We start from the raw sequence: 19,771 nt of genomic DNA on the forward strand, positions 1-19,771 counted from the left end.
GTGAGATTCACACGGCGTAACCACCAAGGAAGGCACCCCTTCATGAATGGGGTCAGGTGAATAACTTGCGACATGTTCTCTGTCGTCCATTGTTGGAGAAACCCCCTCTGGAAGGGTCTCAGTTTCCACAGAGCCCACTTCACCATGGGCAACGTAGCTACGAGAGTCCCTACTACCTTCAGACACTGCCGAGCAGTGAGACAGGAGGCGGCGAGAGCGAGAGCCACCCTGCCTTGAACCACTGGGATTTTCTCTTCGGGCAGAGAGATGGTGCATTTTACCGTGTTGAATAGTGCTCCAAGAAACACCAGCGACTGCGTTGGCACCAGGTGGCTCTTCTCTAGGTTCAGAATCCACCCGAACTCCCAGAGAGTAGAGATCACCTGCTCCAGATGTGAGAGCAACTGAAATCTGTCCTGGGACAGAAGAAGGAGGTCGTCCAGATAATGGTGCAACCTGATACCTCTGGTCCTGATGAGAGCCCCAACCGCCAACAAGGTCTTGGAAAATGTGCGAGGCGATGTTGAAAGCCCGAAGGGAAGACATGTAAATTGCATGTGGGCATGACCGACAGCAAACCGGAGAAACTGATGATATTCCCTTGCCACAGGTACATGGAAGTACGCATCTTTTAGGTCTATCGATGCTAACCAGTCTCCTGGGAGAACCGAATGCTGTATTGTGACCAGGGACTCCATCTTGAACCTTTCTCGATGGATAGATCTGTTGAGGTACGTGAGATCTATCACAGGGCGCCAGGTGCTGTTCTTCTTCTAGACAAGGAAGAGAGGTGAATAGACTCCCTGACCTCTTTCCGCTTCGGGAACTGGTACAACAGCTCGCTGAGCCAGTAGGGTGTCTAGATAACCAAGAAGAACCTTCTTTTTTTCTGCTGAAGGAGGAAGAGAAGTGGTGACGAACCTGGGTTTGGGAACGTTGTCGAACACCCAAGAGTGCCCTTGGGACACAATATTTAGAACCCAGGGATCCTGGATCGAGGCCACCCAGACGTCCTGAAATTGGAGCAACCTGGCCCCTACCGGGAATGCCTGGATGGGCCCAACCTCAAAAGGATTTGGTGGCCTCCCGGTCACCAGACGAAGAGCCTTTTGGGCCTTTCTGGAAGGTGGTTTGTCTTGACTTCCAACCTCTTCCGTAGGACTTGCCCGGTCTGTAGCTGCGCTCTTCCCTAGAACGATTAGCGTTCTGTCTCCTTGGAAAGGAGCGCTTCTGAGCGCCTGGGCGTTTATCCTGAGGGAGGAACCCAGATTTTCCACCCGTGGCCCGAGTTATGGCTGCATCCAATTTGTTCCCAAAGAGGGTAGAACCCTCAAAGGGAATCCGGCACCATGCCTGTTTGGAAGCAGCATCGGCAACCCAAGGACAAAGCCAAAGGGCACGTTTAGCCGTAACAGAAGACAGCATAACTCGGGCCAAAAGGCGAATGGTGTCTAAAGACGCCTCCCCAAGAAGCCCGCAGCCATCTTCAGCTCCTGAATCGGGGAGCTCCGAAGAACTTCTTCCGAAACTCCTCCAAGAGTATCCTCGAGGGCGTTGACCCAAACTTCCATGGCTTTAGAAATTGTAGCCAAGGCCAAGGCTGGCTTACAGGCCATGCCGGCTGAAAGATACGCCCGTTTAAGGTCAGCGTCAATCCTCCTATCCAAAGGATTCCTAAATGATGCCGTATCCTCCATCGGAAGAGTGACGTGCTTCACAAGACGCATCACCGCCGCATCCACACTGGGGGAAGACTCCAGATGTTTCACCTCTTCCTGTTTAAAAGGATACAGCTTCGCCATTTTAGTGGTCATGGAATTTTTCCTCTCCACTTTGCTCCACTCTTCAGAGATTATGTCTCCCAGCTCCCCTAAGAATGGAAAATTCAAGCGCTCCTTGCATAACTGCTTGAAGTATTTTTTCTGCTTTGGAGAAGGGACCGCAGGATCTTCCCAATCAAGGGCCTCTCTCACCGCCTTAACTAAAGAGGAGACGAGGCTAAACTCAAATCCAGTACCGGAGTCATCTGAATCAGATTCGGACTCTGACGGGAGGATAGAAGGATGGCTGGGCTGGGAAGACTCAAATGGATCTTGAACCAAAAGATCTCTGTCAGGGGAGCGGGACAGCCCTGCGGAAGCACTTGGCCTGTGAAATTCAGAGAGAGAGTCTTTCAGAACTCTGCGCACAACCTCCTCAATATGTTGGTCCGACTTCTCCCTTTCACCTGTAGCTTGGGCATAACAGGGTTACACTGCTATTAGGGTACCGCACCCCCAGCATTTTTTCCCATGCAGGCGTTCCGAGTGGCCATAATGAGTCCATAGCTTAAGCAGTCCGAAAATTGTCTGACTAGCTGGAGGGAGATATGCAAATCAGTACCATGCCCCACTGCAGTAATACCCCATACAAGAGTGAAGCCTTACCTGAATACACTGGACCAGAGTCTGGGGGAGGCTACCGACGTACCGACCTTCCCACCAGCTCTGGACGATTTGCAAGTTTAAATAGACCGCCCTGCGGCCGCTCTGAGGCACTGCGCATGCGCGAGTGACGTCACACGTCGCCTCTACGCATGCGCGCTGAATTACTACCCAGACGCCTACTGCGCATGCGCAGAAGCGCCAGACAACCCGGAAGCGGCGGACGCGATAGCGGCCGCGGCCGGACCGGGAACCGATACAAGTAAGTGAAAAAGCCCCAGAAGGAAGATAGACCTGACCTGACTATACAACAAGCAGCCATAATACACACCATATTACTTCTCTAGAACGATCAGGGCAAAGAGTCATGCATGCACAGAAATAAACACAACATAAAGAAAAAGACACAAGAAAATGGGTCCCATATCAAGGCTTACCACCCTGCCGACAGCATAATCGAGTCCTGGAGACGCAGCACCTTTTGTACCTTCAGGCAATAATAGGCCACCCACAGCAGCAGGGCTCTCTCGGCCAGACCACAGAGCTCCTGCTAAGGGTCTCTTCCATTGCCCCCTCCATACCCCGCTAAGAGCCAGGGCTTATCGGAGGCTCCGTGACCCAATCTGCCATCAATATAGGACCGAGATAGTAGGAACATAACATCATACGTGTGAGGAGGACAAAAAAGGAACACTGATGCTGAAAGGGAGCAAAGATTTATGGGAGTGGGGTCCTATGAGGTAGGAGAGGAGGCGGGGCCTACCCGAACGTATGCTGCCATGGAGTCTGTCAGGAAATGAATATTAAGGCACTTGACACTGCAAACTTTTAGTCAATAAATTATGTATTTCTCCTGAATCATCTTTGGTCATCTGTGGCCAACAATGGGCACTTTAATTACAAGCCAACTGACTCCTGATGTGGAAAAGATAAGTATTCAGCAGCAGAGTGAGTTGACATTGCACTAAAAGTGCATTCATGCCCAATAATTAAGGGGTCTGACACTGTTAAACTAACATGTCCTGGGATAGTAGACAAAAGCACAGGATAACTTAGAAAATGGAGGAATGTACTATTGTCAATTACTCAATTGAGAAATGAATTTCAGTCCACCAGAGCACGGGACATAATGAAACAGTAATGGTGGAACATTCCCATACAGAAATATTTTCATTGTGCATAGTAGATGCTTTAACATTAGGGGAAAGTGCAAATCAAGTTCTTCCTCTTGGCACTGAGGGAGTTAGAGAGAGAGCACCTCTGTCTGGATATTCGCCTGCCAGTAGGAGACCATTCAAACAGAGATCTGAGACTGGACAATGATCACTGAGAGTGAGGACACCCTTGGGCAGCACAGCACCACCCATATCACAGCACCTTCACCGCTGCTGTAGGGAGACTGGAGTTTTTACTTACTCTCTGCTTCCCACCGCTGATGATCAGAAGCTTTTAGGGAGTGAACAAGGACCGCCCTCCCACAGCAAGAGGTCACTGCAGCATCTCGAGGACTTGTGAGGGGGCTATTTGCCCATTGCTGATACTGCTAATAAGGAATGAGTCACTGACAGCAGGATACCAAGTGTACACAATCCATTCCGCACCCATACCGCACTTAATCCAAGCCTAGACTCCACCTATAGCAACCCCATACCACATTATGACGAAACTTTACTGCATCTGAGGCACATCTACCTTGCACCTATGCCAAGACTATACTGTACCTATACTGCATTTAGAATAACTGGGGCTGTCATTAAGTGCACAGAACATCTCAAAGGACTGCCCCTCACATAATAATGTTTCTGCAAGCCCCCTTTGTTCCCCTGTTCCCTCCACTACCATCCTCCATTCCTTTTGGACAGTGCATACCCAGTTGGTCTAGGACTAGCATCGCTGCCATAAGTGCACTCTGGCAGTATAGTTCTAGCACTTGGTATATTAAACTTTACTACTGTGCACGGCTGCACTTGAGGTGGCCTTGGTACTGTTTATGCTGATCTGGATGCTAAATGTCATCTTATGCCTAGTCCCTACTGTTAATCACTTTGTATGTAAATTGTGTAATTACTATTATTACCAATCATTTTTTTGCTTGCCTAGTTGCTAACTACTGTATATCGGGTGACAATATATTACGTTTGCACTTACTACTTTGTTTAGTGCCTGTTTCTTTTTTTTATTATTCATTGGATACTACTGGAAAGTACCACTTTCAGTGATTTCCTATGATATTGTATGGTTGTGCACTCAACCTGGCGTGCCAGGTGGGCTGAGGTTCTTCAGAAGGTCACGGCAATGAACAGAGGATCCCTCCTATCCAGTAGTTTCTTTGGGGGTAGTGCTACATAGTCATACCTTTATTATGGTTATCGAAGACCACTTTACCAATTATTCATCCTATAACCAACCACAGAAAAATTGGGTCTGTGTGTGTTTGTTTCAGCTACATCAAAAACCATTTAAAAAAACATAACAAAATAGATTCCCTTTTTATGATGTATAGTATTAATGTTAGTTTTCAAAATCACGTTATTTGTGATTATGCATGCTATGATAAATGTTGCATATTTGGGATATTTCAATATATATATATAAAACTATATCCCACTTAAGGCAACTTGAAAATTTTAGACAGTATATATATATATATATATATATATATATATATATATATATATATATATATATATATATATATATATATATATATAGTGTATTTTACTTTTATATGTTAGGAAGCATAAGATCTATGCAGAGCTGCACCAGATGTTACACTCAGCAGTTATCCCTTAAGTAACATCAAACTACACCCAAAACCAGCAATGATAAAGCCTTTAAAGTAATCCTAACTGCCTCAAATTCCCCTTTCACCTCTTTAACCCTTCTTATTGACTCCAATGCATTTCACCAAAACTGCAAATTTGCAAAATTGTGTTGACTTAAAATAGACAGTTTCAGTAATGACTCCTTTATTTAAAAAAATAAAGTTTTGGACAGCAAGGGCGCGGCAACACACTGATGTGTCTTTAACTTTGCTTTCCTCTGGGCAGTATGCCTCTCCATGTTTCAGCCTCTGTTGCATGCTTCTTCTATTGACCTGGAGTCCATCTTTAATCCTTAAACGCTTTAAGAATAATCTTACCAATATAAAGAGTCATATTTAAAAGTATCAGAGAATGCTTTATTTTTAATAAAAGGCTCTAGGAGTGTTTGGAAAACATATGCAGAATCAATGAGTATATACTGCATGCATACATGTCAAAAGGCATTTGAGATAGACAAGCATGGATACAAGTGAACTACTTCAATCCTTACCTTATAAACTGTGAGACATCTTCATTGTCAAAATAAGATAACACATGTCTACTGACAGTAGTATAGAGTCCCAGACGTGTACAGCTAAAAGCAGAAAATTCTACAGTTGTCATTACAGTTTTGTGAAATTGCTTTTTTTCCATACATGTAATATAGGAAATAATAATTAAATAAAATGCCAAAATAGCCATACAGGCCATACACCTGTTGATCCAGCCTAAGGTGCAGGTATTCATATCTCTATTGATTTTCACCATACACATCTACAGTAATGGTACAACACTCCTTCAAAGTGTACACTGCATTTTATTAACCACTTCCATACAGGGCAGTTACACCCCCTTCCTGCCCAGACAAATTTTCAGCTTTCAGTGCTCTCACACTTTGAATGATAAGTACTCAGTCATGGAACGCTGTACCCAATCAGATATTTTAGCATTTTTTCACACAAATAGAGCTTTCTTTTGGTGGTACTTAATCACCACTGGGTTTTCTATTTGTTTTGTGATATAAGTGAAAAAAGAGCGAACATTTTGAAAAAAAAAATTTTTCAGAAATTTGGGCCAAAATTTATACTGCTACATATCTTTGTTAAAAATAACCCAAATTAGTGATTATTATTTAGTCTGTGTGAAAGTTATACAGTCTACAAGCTACGGTGCCAATCATTGAAAATTGATCACATCTAATCACACCTGATGTCCTAAGGCCTATCTCATTTTTTGAGGCCCTGAAATGTCAGGACAGTTCAAATATCCCCCAAATTACCCCTTTTTGGAAAGTAAACATTCCAGGGTATTTGTAAAAGGGATTTCTAAGTCACACTCTTGACTCTAGAAGTACCTCTGCACTTGTGGAGGAACCAGTTATTAACTGTACTGATAATAGTAATATAGACTGCTGCTACTTGACCAAATAACGAAAATATTTGTAAAAGCATAAAATAAAGAATAGTAGCGCAAGAGTCAATGTACATTGGCTCGACAGGACTCTATGCGACAGGTGAATTATATGCAGTGGCAGCCCGTGCATAGGGGGCGCCAGGGCGCCGCCCCCCCACCCCTAAAAAAAAGAAAAAAAAATTACAAAACGTACAAATAAAGTAGTACAAAAAAAAATTGGGTTCGCCGGCCTCGCCGAAGAACTGGTGGCTAGGGGGGGGGGTTACGTCCCAGAAGAGGCACCGATTGGCTGCCTTCTGAAGTTCTGGGGCGTAACCTGGTCGCAAGTGTATGCGATTGGACACCCCCACTTTTGGATATCCTGGCTGTGATTGGTCCAGTCTACAGCCTGGACCAATCATCATCCAGGACATCCCATGGCCCCATACTGACCCTGCTGACGTCACGTCGCGTGCGTCAGTCACAAATCGGGTGCCTAGTGGACGGACACGGCGGGAGAGATCGCGGAGAGGAGACCCGACCGTCATCGATCCGGGACCAGACCACCACCGGTAAGTAAGCACTGTGAGTCCAGGACACCCCGGCCCGTCTACTAACCATTTGCATAGTTTTCCCTGCTCCCCACACATCCCCCCCTCCCAGTTATGTTTTAAACTGGCCCTGGATGGACTTAGGCCATAGAATACGCGACTTTCCTTGTAAGTGGTCCAGTATGAGTTACCCCCTCCTGTGCTCCTCCTGCTGTGTGTCTCCCAGGGACGATCTCTGCAGCTTTCTCATAAAACCAAGCAGCTGTTTGATTTCATTTTCAAAAGTGGCGATCACCGGATTCTTCTGGTCTACATTTCCATAAAACGTGGCCGGTAAGGGCTCCATATTGATCGCCTCTCTCAGTTTGCAGCGTGCACGGCGGTCAGGTGTACACTAAAGGCGCTACTAGGATACGGTCTCCATAGCAACCGCTACACTGTTAGCCGCAGAACTGGGAGGTGTAGTGTGCGCACGCGGCGGGTGACGTCACCGGATGTACTCCAACTTCTACATCATTTGGATACTGAGAGTTCGATGTGTGGGATGCGACAAGGTGTTCGATATGTTTAACCGCTTCCAGTCTCACAATTCTTTTATAATCAGCTATTAGAGGGGGGATTCCTAAGAATTAAACTGCTGTGCATGGCAATCAGTCAGCTTTTAGCGTGATGAATCCTCAATCTGTACACCAAGTTTAATTACTTAGGGGGGTACCATCATCTTAGTGATATTTGAAAGAAAACCCATGTAAACCCTCAGTGGAAGCAATGATGGACTATCACAGTACCCAATTATTGGACTATTAACTTATAAAAAAATAGCTTTTATTTATGCAAATGATTTAAAAGGAAATAAATTCATATTTTTAGATAAATACAACAATTCATGGTAGCATCATCAGAAAACACATTATACAATCAATTCTGACTGGTATCATACTCTCCTCAACATACGCTAAGGACATAGAACCCATTTCTTGATGTACTGTATATCTTACATGTTTCCCAGTGTAGCCATTTCTTCAGGAAGAATTTATAATATAAAGTAAAACAGATAAATGACATTATAGCAGTATACCAAAAATTATCATCAGGAGAAAGTGGTCACTGTCAGTGGCAGCTGGTGCATTGGGAGCACAGGGGCACAGGGGCGCCCCCCCCCCCCATCCATGCCTCTGGCCCCCTTTTCTTTTTTCATAGATTCCAATGGGGGTTTTTTTTTTGTTTTTTTTTGAAGCACCTGATTAGATCCAGCCCAATTGTGTGACAAATAGCGAATTAATATTCTCTATTATCACACTGATTCTCCTCCCAGCCAATCAAGAAGCGGGTCCTGAGACCCGTTTCCCGATTGGCCGAAAGGAGAGGCCATGCTATTGGCCAAGTAGGAGGAGGAGGGAGGAAACACAAAGGAAGCCTCTGTCGCCGCTGCTGGGGGAAGCCGCTGCCACTGCCTGCCCTCCACGTCTGTCCAGGTGAGTGAGCCAGCGGGGATGGAATGGTGTGCGAGCTAGTGTGGTCCGGGGGGTGTATGGTGTGGTCCGTCTGCCCCCCCCAGCCTATGGAGCACCAGCCGCCACTGATTATATGTAACCATCTATAAAATTCACTGAAATTCCACTCTAGACATCACATAGTCCTTTAAATGAATGTCATATAAAATGTAGTAAAAAAGTCCAATAAGACAGCCGTCAGCTCGTGAAGTCTATCGGGTTCACCTCTTTACCACCACCAAGTGCCAGGGATAAGGTCAGAAGAAGTGGTAACTCACCAGATGCTGTTGCTCAAGTCAAATGTTCTCACAAGTGAGCAAAAAACGCAGGGGTTTACACTGGTCCAGCAGGAAGCATAAATAACATAAATGGTCCACTCTGCTGCAGAATCGTAATCCATTTCTTTCAATGCAATCCTCATATACCGTATAACATGTAAGGATAAAACACCTCCAATAGTGTAATATGTCTCAAACACGTTTTTATTAGGAAAAGGTAAATCAATTGCCAAATGTGAGTGCAATTGATTTACCTTTTCTTAATAAAAACGTGTTTGAGACATATTACACTATTGGAGGTATTTTATTCTTACATGTTATACGGTATATGAGGATTGCATTGAAAGGAGTAGATTACAATTCTGCAGCAGAGTAGACATTTATGTTATTTATGCTTCCTGCTGGCCCAGTGTAAACCCCTGCATTTTTTTGCTCACTTGTGAGAACATTTGAGCAACAGCATCTGGTGAGTTACCACTGGACTTACTAATAACAATAAATAAATAAATAAAATATGCTTTTTAGGGATCATGTAGAAAAATGAACTGTGCCTAAGCAGCATCCCTAAACTTTTACCTTTTACACTGAATTCCTCCTAAGAAACAGCAGAACCCCTCCTGATGTATGTCTAGGGCATATATTTAAGGTGTGTGTGTGTGTGTGTGTGTGTGTGCGTGTGTGGGGCACTTCCCCTGGGGGGGCGCTGTGATACTGTGGGTTGTGCACTACTGGTTGCAGAGTGTGTCATCTAAGCCGTGCATACTGCACAGCCTCGTCAGGATTCTGTTGCTTCTTCACTGGATTCAGGGATTAAGCTGTGCTGCCTAAAGTGTATGTATAGACACAATTATTTACATTTTTTTTAGTTTTGGGTAGAGTAGGGAGAGGTTAAAATCTAAGTCAGGCAAAAAATTTGGGGGAGCATACCCATGTATTTCCAAAGCTGCTGCAGCTATGAACCAAAAGACATGTATATTAAAAAAGAATAGCGCGCAAATGCAAAAGAAATTACTACCAAATCTGAAGAGAGTCCATAAATAAAAATGGGGGTTTGGTCCCACCATATGGCCATATCGTGCTCAAGCCCACTACTGCGTCAAAGTACCCCATTATCAGTGGGTCCTACACTATCCATGAAAAAGAGATGAATCCAACCTTTCTAACCCTTGGAGATAATACTCCTTGCTGGGAAAAATGTGCAAATGCACTACAGGGGACTCCTCCTATATCCACTTGATGGTGGACACTGATTGAGTACAGGTGTATGTGGGGGGTGGGGAGGGCTGCTCAACCTCGATAGTCTGGTCAGAAAAAATCTAAGTCAGCTTACAATTTGTTAATTAAAGTGGTTGTATCCTCACAACAACAAAAAAAAACCCCCAAAAAAACCTGCAGGACAAAGGCATAATGAGCTAATATGCATCGCATACTAGCTCATTATGAAATATTTATCTTAAAACTAAGCCCCGACATGGTTTCCCGGACAGCGCTGAGGGAGCTGTCATGTTCCCTCTGCGTCTATTCTGGGTTTGGCGACTCCGGCGCTGTGAGTGGCCATAGCCGCGATGACGTATGCACGTGGGAGTTTACTTTTCGGCATTGAGCCGGCAAAGAGTGTCAGCGGCTGCATGCAGGGCGAATATCTCCTAAACCATGCAGGTTTAGGAGATATTCATTTTCCCTACATGTAAGCCTTATTATAGGCTTACCTGTAGGTAAAGGTTTAATTGCGGAGTATACTACCGCTTAAATGGATCTGAGATTAAAGCATAATCACCAGGAGTGTTTTGTCTAGATACCAGTTTAAAATCAAGTTGAAGACTTATAAGAAAGCCAATGGATTTTGCCAAAACTCACCCCCTTCATTAGCACTTCAAAAGGAAACAATGTATACAGATTGATTTTAAAATACTATGAATATGGTATATTGACCAACAGAGTCAAGGAGCACAGTCTGTGTAACAATGTGCTTTATCACTCAGTTGGTTATTCTCCTATGTACGTTGTATCTTCAATCCAGTCCATATACAGTATATTGTCTCCATTTAAACCCTTATGAAAGGGGGCAAGTTTTGTATAGTCTTCCTACAGATTTTGTAACAATTTCGTATTTGGACTAAGTTGACCTTTTCTAACAAAAAATGTCAAAGGCACACCTTTTTGCAGGTAAAAATTGTTTTTTTACAGTGCAGCATGAGAAGCATTGCACCCAAGATCGGCAGATTTCAGATTTAATGACAGACTCTCAGTATAGTTGTCTGCCTATACTTCCCGTATGGGCAGAAAGTTATTGAAGTCAAGGAATATCAATGAACTATGAGAGAGCTCACGAGCACCCTTGCAGTTCATTGAGAACTACAAACCATCTGTCGCGGTGGAGGACAGTACATGTAGTTTGTTTATTCACAGGAAACTGTGAATTAATGATGTGACTGTGTGGGGATGCAAGAAGAAGGATCCCTGCCTGCTATTACCGGGGGTTAGTGAAGGGAGTGCGGGAAGGTGCTGCACTGTAACATGTACAGTAACGTATCAACTGTAACAAAAGTGTGTAGAAGCCATCAGCCCCAGAGGTACAACAGGACATTTTAGGAAGTCCCCCAAAATGAGGAGAGTTCTCCTTTTAGACAGTTGGCTCCACAATAGGTGTCCCCTTTGGAAGATTTCCCCTTACTCCTTACTTTGTGGAGTGCATTAAAAATTTGGAGTTCCTCTAAAATTATTTCTAAATGTTAATGGGCGCCATTACAAATATAGAGGACGTGGACAGAAATAAAAACCTAACAAAGGGTCTAACCTTTCCCTCCCATTTCCAAAACTAAAAAAAAAAAAGTTTTACTTAGAGATATACTATAACTTCACTAGAAAAAAAGTCAGGTCACTAACCTGGCTCTACTGACTGGCAGGTCTTTGTAAATTTTTGGAATGGTTGCACAATTTTACAATGCTTTTACTGGTAAAAAAAAGCTCAAATTTATGTGTTTCAGCTGTGTATTTAGCTATCTGCCTGTACCTGATATTCAGCTTTAAATGATTATAATTATGCAGATTTAGATTTGCTGCTTGTTTAGTCGTACTTACTTACTGTCTAAGGAAAGCGAGAGGCTTTCTGAGGTCTGACAGTTGCTGTTCTGTTAATTATAGGATATCATGCAGATAATACTCTGGGGACTGGAAAACAGTGTGGGTTATGAGCGTGATATCCTTAAATAAACAAACCTATATATTAAGTCATAGAAAACTATGTACACTATACTATATGAGTAGATTGCACCAGTGAGGTAATGCTTCACAAAAGTGTATAATGATATTTACTTGCAGACTACCTCACCTGCAGGCGAACAATTCTGTTGTGGTCCCTTTCTGAGTAGAACAGTCTTCAGAATTCCATTGACTGTTATGCCAGGACAAACACTGTGTCCACTGAATGTCAAGAGTATATTGTAACATTTTGGATATGTAATTGTTTCTTGGGTGCCTTTTGTAGTCTGCATCCATCAAGGCCAGGTAGACAGAGCCTGAATCTATATTAAGAAAGATTAAATACATAAATAACTAAATAAAAGCTTAGTTTTCCATCAATGTAACCTAAAGGAAAATTTCAGTCACAAAAAAAAAATCACACATATCAACATGAATATATGTAATATATACACACAGTGGGGTTGATTTACTAAAGGCACATAGACTTTGCAAGTGCAGCTGCACTCTGGCAAGGGAATTTGCTCCAGCACTTAGTAAATGAAGTAAAGCTTCACTTAATGCAAAGAATACTTAATCACATGCAACGGCAAAAAAAAAAAAAAAAATGCATTTTTGCTTGCATATCATTGGATGATGGAAATCAGCAGAGCTTCCCCTCGATTACTACCTCAGGAGCAAATTCTCCTGTAGCATGCTGAAAACAAGACTGAAGGCATAAAACACAATAAATAAGCAAATGAAGACGGCTGCAGTGAATGCCTATCAAATCAACAAAGTACAGAAAAGAATCATTACATTTAAATATTATATATATTTATTATTGTTTTTATAAGGTATGCTAGTTTGTCCAATTATGTTTGAGCCCCTAAAAATGAGGGGTGAGAAAACAATAATTATAATACGAGCAATAAAAAACATTGATAAAACTGACATGCAGAGTTTTATTCAAATGATCTGGAAGCTCTGTAATCCTTTTGTAATACTTTGTGTAAATTGTAACTGAAATAAACTAGTTATGCTTTACACGCACTTTATTAATGGTTTGAAACTTCCTTGTACTTTTGTGACTTTGCTACAATAAAGAAGAATTTAAAAAAAAATATGAGGGGTGAGGCTATGTATACAAATTGCTAAACAGCCTTAATAATATTTCGGACCTCACAAAATAAAGTCTTCACTGCAATCACATCTTGATTGATTCACTGTAAATCCATACTAGTGGCATACACAACCAAAATGATGAAAATTGTGTCCCTTTCTAAATATCTATGAACCTAACTATATATCTGCGCACACACACACATACTATATATACACACCCAAACATAATTAGTTGAATGTATATATATATATATATATATATATATATATATATATATACACCTACTATGCAGGCGTATTTTTGCAATTTAATCTTGATGAAAGTTATATTTTTAATAATAATTCTCATTCTGCAGCCAGCTATGACTTTAAAACTGCCAAAAAAAGTTTAGAATATGACTTCTGGTTGAAAAAAATGTGTGTTCAGTACACTACTAGTTTATAGAACAACCTCAAAATTGTTTTGAAAAGTCTTTTTTCACGCCAACATAGCACACAGAGATTTTTTGGATAAGCGAGTTTATAGCAGGTACCTTGAAAATATATTTAGACCCCGTTTACACCAGTGCGATTTGCCATGCAATTTGACAGTTCCAAATTGTATGACAAGTCGCACTCCATTGTCGGCAATGGATCTGTTCAAATTGCAGGAATTCATGTCGCAGCTGCTTTGAGAAAGCTTGCTGCACTATTTTTTGCTGATTTCATTGATTTACATAGACTTCTGTTGTATGATGTTGCAAGCTGCAATGAAATCGGCAGTGCAAATCGCACTGATGTGTGGCTTTGAAATCATGCTGAAGTAGCGCGATTTCAAAGCCGCACTGGTGTGAACGGAAGCTTAAAAAACTTTTCTCAGTAACTTTTCTTCTCCAAATTCTTTCTCTGTAATTTCTTGAAAACAATCACATTTATGTATTATCTTTAGCAAAAGAATACTTATTCAGGTCAGCTTATGCTCTTTTACTACTTCTTTAAGGTACCCATGAAAAAAAGACAGTTGTTCCCTGATGTGACTGTTTTTGTGTTTTTTTTTTTTATATCGTGGGGTTGATTTACTAAAACTGGAAAGTGCAAAATCTGATGCAGCTCTGCATAAAAACCAATCAGCTTCCAGTTTTTTTTTTTTTTGTCAAAGCATGACAAGCTGAATTTAGAAGCTGATTGGCAATCATGCATAGCTTCACCAGATTTTGCACTCTCCACTCCATGCTTTTAGATAGGCTTGGGTTAACCTGGCTTAGAAAAATTAGAGGTATCAATAAAGAGTTTGTATAATGACATACACTATATTGTCAAAAGTATTGGGACACCTGCCTTTACATGCACAGGAATTTTAATGGCATCCCAGTCTTAGTCCGTAGGGTTTAATATTTTGTAGGCCCACCCTTTGCAGCTATAACAGCTTCAACTCTTCTGGGAAGGTTGTCCACAAGGTTTAGGAGTGTGTCTACAGGAATGTTTGACCATTCTTCCAGAAGTGTATTAATGAGGTCAAGCACTGGTGTTGGACGAGAAGTCCTGGCTCACAGTCTCTGCTCTAATTTATCCCAAAGGTGTTCTATCAGGTTGAGGCCAGTCAAGTTCATCCACCCCAAACTCGCTCATCCATGTCTTTATAGATATTGTTTTGTGCACTGGTGCGCAGTCATGTTGGAATAGGAAGGGGCCATCCCCAGAAGAGTTGAAGCTGTTTTACCTGCAAAGGTGGGCCAACTCGATATGAAACCCTACGGACTAAGACTGGGATGTCATTAAAGTTCAATTGCATGTAAAAGCAGGAGTCTCAATACATTTGACAATATAGTGTATTTTGTTTATAAAGCAGACATGTTGAACATTGTGATACTTGTTTCATTGCTATATTTGCAATTCAAGGACTTCAGACACTAAATATTACCTTTTAAATAGTCTGCTGGAATAAATATCTGCGTGGAATTTTCTTCCCAAGAATGAACTTGCCTAAAATTGAAATTCAGAGGAGTGGGTTTTTTGGAGTATCTGTTAAAAAAAAAAGGATAGCAAAATATTATGTCTTAATATATTTGGATATCTCTTATATTGCTCACAGAGTGTTTATCTATCACCACAAATAAATACATTATGACAGCCCAGGGTTACCAATCCCAAAATGCTAAATTGAAACTGAGAAATAAATAAATAATAATAATAATAAAAAATTACCAATAAAACATTTATTATTAAACAATAAAAATACAATTTTTATTTAGCTAAAATAAACACACTATAAAAACCCTTAACCCATAAAACTAGCAGGGCCCTGTACTCTGCATAACGCATTATCAACAAGCCAGTTTGGTTGCGAAATACCCTTCCCTATATAAAAAGTAAAAAAGCATCAAAGTAAACTACTAAAGAAATTATACATTTCTGTAAACACAGAATAGGAAGGACTATACTTTATCGACTAAACCAGCTGTTATTGTACATATACAGTATACCATAGTACTAGTACACCATTAGCATATAGGATGGAATGAAAAACTGAATTTTTGTAAAATCTTACCTGTAAAATTCCTTTCTCTGAGTCCTCCGACAGTCGCCGCCTCTTCATATTCGTCACATATGGGGTATTAGACTTTGCTCCGAAGGAGTAGCTAGGCAACAGAATATGTTAACATTAAAGCTTTTAACATATCCCACCCTCAAGGGGTGGTCCCCTCAGTCAATACCCTCCTACTTCCTGCAACCATATCTCAGTTTTAGTGGAATAGCAGTAGAGTATACAACCAAACCCCAAAAGAGGGGCGGGGGCGGCGACTGTCGGAGGACTCAGAGAAAGGAATTTTACAGGTAAGATTTTACAAAAATTCCGTTTTCTCTTACGTCCTCCGACAGTCGCCGCCTCTTCATATTCGTCACATATGGGGACGTCCCAAAGCAGTGCAAACATGAGGGGTGGGAAACGCATCCGCGCCGAAAAGGCAACGCAGTCTCCGCATCAAAGAAAGGAACCTTACCAAAGGAAGGAAACCAGCTGGGCAACAGGAAAAACAAGTGCTCAACAGGAGCAACAACCCAGGAAAAGACAAATAACCAGGGGATAAAAAACTTATCCCAACAGCAAGAGGTCCCCAGCAAGGGACCCTAGGAAATTGCCGCACTAAGAACCTTGCGGCCAAAGGAAGCATCCGCCGATGCCTGAACATCTACTTTGTAGAATCTCGTGAACGTGTGTACGGTCGACCAGGTCGCCGCCTTACACACCTGGGCTACAGAAGCCCCATGACGACAGGCCCAAGACGTACTCAAAGATCTAGTAGAGTGCGCCTTCACAGGCACAGGGGGAACCTTCCCCTGCAAGGCATAGGCCTGTTCAATGGTCTGCCTGATCCATTTGGCAATGGTAGAGGCCGAAGCCGCCATGCCCTTCCGAGGACCCTCTGGAAGAACAAACAAGGAGTCCGTCTTTCGAAAAGACTCAGTCGATTTAAGGTAAACCCTAATCGCCCGAACAACATCCAAAGAATGTAGTCTCACCTCCTTTGGATGTTTAGGCTTCGCGCACAGCGAAGGCAAGACAATATCCTCGTTAAGATGGAATTCCGAAACTCGTTTCGGAAGAAAAGAAGGATTAGGTCGCAAGACCACCTTATCCAAATGAACAACCAGGTACGGAGACTTGCAGGACAAGGCTGCCAGCTCCGACACTCTGCGAGCCGAAGTGATCGCCACCAAAAAGGCGACCTTTTTGGACAACATAGACAACGAGATCTCCCTGATCTGTTCAAAAGGAGCACATTGCAACACAGACAGAACGAGATTCAAGTCCCAAGGGGGCAAGGGATCCCTCCTAGGAGGAACCAGATGCCTCACACCCTGAACAAAGGTGCCAACCAAGGAGTTGGAAGCCACGGGACGTTGAAACAGAACGGCCAGTGCAGAGACCTGACCCGAGAGAGAAACTCGATCTTGTAACCAGACCGAACGATTTCCTGAACCCATCTGTCCCGCACACGGGCCAACCAGGGCTGAAGAAAACCGAGCAAGCGTCCCCCCACCCCAAAACTGGGTGAGGGCGCCCCTTCAGGCCGAACTGTTATGGGCCGCAGATCCGGATTGACCGGACTTCTGTTTCCCAGACCAGGGCTTCTTCTGAGAGCCTTGACCTTTGAACGGCTTGCCCTTGTAGTGCGGCCAGAAGGCACGAAAGGACCCCTGAGGGGGCCGAAAGTTAGCATGCTTCTTCCCAGAAGCCCCCTTAGCCTTGGGGAAATGGGGCAAGAGAGTGCTCTTACCCCCGGTGATCCCCTTAATCAACACATCCAAGGACTCCCCAAAAAGGCGAGACCCATCATAAGGTAGATTGGCTAAGGTCTTACGTGAAGACTGGTCCACCGACCAACATTTTAACCAAACCAGGCGGCGAGACAACACCGCCACGCTGTGCACGCGTGCAGCTAACGGAACCAGGTCCAGGTCCGCATCACACAGATACATGACACCCTGGTGGATTTGATCCACCATATCCAGGGTCGCCGGCGAGGCCGAATCGGCCACTAGGACGCGCCTAAGCATCTGTGTCCAACTTGCGATTGCCTGGGCCGCCATGAGAGAAGCAAACAGAGCCTTAAGCATAGAACCCGTAACAGAATAAGTATGACGGGCAAGAGACTCCAATCTCCTATCCGTGGCATCACGGAACACAGGGGAATCCTCTGCAGGAATCGCAGTGGCTTTGTTTAAAACCGCAATTGCGTGATCCACTGGGGGAGGCACACACCACCTTTCATCAGTGGAAGGGGAGAAAGGATAACGCAGCTTAAATCTACTTGGTACAGCAAAAGGTTTGCGCAGATTGCGCCATTGTTCCTTAACAGCGCGCTGAAAATCATCATTGCAGGGAAAAACCTGCGGCGTCCTGCGTTTTCTCTGCGTCCCATAAGCCGCCAAGGCGGCGGGGGGACACACTTCATCCTGCAAACGCAGCGTTTGCTTTAAGGAAGCAATCAACTCATCCATGATTGCAAGCTCTTCAGGCGAGCCAGGGGGAGGATTATCAACCCCCTCAACATCAGCCTCCACCTCGGACCCCACTAGATCTAGGGATGAGCGGGACCCCGATAAGGAGGCCCCCGCCATAACAGCCCCATCACCTTCACCTTCAGAATCAGAGGAAAGAACAACTCTGGGCCTTTTAGTAGATTGAGCAGCCACCAGCATCTGTACCTGAGCAGCAAGGCCAGCCACAATAGTGGCTAAATCCCCCCCTGGGGGGGAAACAGCGGTCCCCTGGCTTTCCACCAAGGCGGTAGGAAATTTGCCCTCCTGAGAATCCATTGCCCCTGTAATGCTGTACAATAAAGCAGGGCTCAAAATTTCAAGTCCTGAGCTACTCGCCAGGCCGTAAGAGTTACTCGCCACTACTTGCCCCACCCCAACCCCTACCCTGCCCCACCCCTAAACACACCCTCATAAATTATCTCATGAAATTACACTCTTAAATCTTTTATGCAGAATTAAGTTACAAAATTAAATATTAACAAAAACTTTATCAGTGTCCATCAGTACAGCATCATCAGTGCCCATCAGGGCAGCATCTCAGTGCAGCTTATCAGTGCCCATTAGTGCCACCCCATCAGTGCCCATCATTGCAGCCTGATCAGTGCCCATGAATTCAGCCTCACCAGTGTCAATCAATGCAGCCTCACCAGTGCCCATCAATGCAGCCTCACCAGTGCCCACCAATGCAGCCTCACCAGTGCCCTCCAATGCAGCCTCACCAGTGCCCTCCAATGCAGCCTCACCAGTGCCCACCAATGCAGCCTCACCAGTGTCCACCAATGCAGCCTCACCAGTGCCCATCAATGCAGCTTCACCAGTGCCCATCAATGCAGCCTCCCCAGTGCCCATCAATGCAGCCTCACAAGTGCCCAGCAATGCAGCTTCCCCAGTGCCCATTAATGCAGCTTCCCCAGTGCCCATCAATGCAGCTTCCCCAGTGCCCATCAATGCAGCTTCCCCAGTGCCCATTAATGCAGCTTCCCCAGTTCCCATCAATGCAGCTTCCCCAGTTCCCATCAATGCAGCTTCCCTAGTGCCCATTAATGCAGCTTCCCCAGTGCCCATTAATGCAGCTTCCCCAGTGCCCATCAATGCAGCTTCCCCAGTGCCCATCAATGCAGCTTCCCCAGTGCCCATCAATGCAGGTTCCCCAGTGCCCATCAATGCAGCTTCCCCAGTGCCCATCAATGCAGCTTCCCCAGTGCCCATCAATGCAGCTTCCCCAGTGCCCATTAATGCAGCTTCCCTAGTGCACATTAATGCAGCTTCCCCAGTGCCCATCGATGCAGCTTCCCCAGTGCCCATCAATGCAGCCCCAATGCAATGTAGTGGAATTGGAGGCATAGGTATAATAGATGGGGGATGGTTGGAATGAGAATGTTTCAGACCTATACTTCCAATTCTACCCCCCCCCCCAACCCCAATCCTTTATTTTTTTTAATCCTTATACCTATTCCTCAAAATAACTTCCCCCCCCCCAATCCAGCACATCTATGCTCT

At 43.9% G+C, this 19,771-nt stretch overlaps 1 protein-coding gene across 1 annotated transcript in view; it reads right to left on the reverse strand.

The window, feature by feature from the left end:
• PKD1L1 (polycystin 1 like 1, transient receptor potential channel interacting) overlaps positions 1–19,771 on the reverse strand; it is a gene marked incomplete at its 5' end in the record, with an annotated part of 292,229 nt that overhangs the window by 119,614 nt on the left and 152,844 nt on the right. Inside the window, 3 exons of the mRNA XM_082258926.1 lie at positions 5,739–5,822; positions 12,273–12,465; positions 15,147–15,247. Coding sequence (XP_082115052.1) covers positions 5,739–5,822; positions 12,273–12,465; positions 15,147–15,247 — 378 coding nt within the window. The remainder of the gene's footprint in view (positions 1–5,738; positions 5,823–12,272; positions 12,466–15,146; positions 15,248–19,771) is intronic.

This window comes from Pelophylax lessonae (assembly GCF_965119305.1).
Source record: "Pelophylax lessonae genome assembly, chromosome: 5".
NCBI classification, from domain to species: Eukaryota; Metazoa; Chordata; class Amphibia; order Anura; family Ranidae; genus Pelophylax; species Pelophylax lessonae.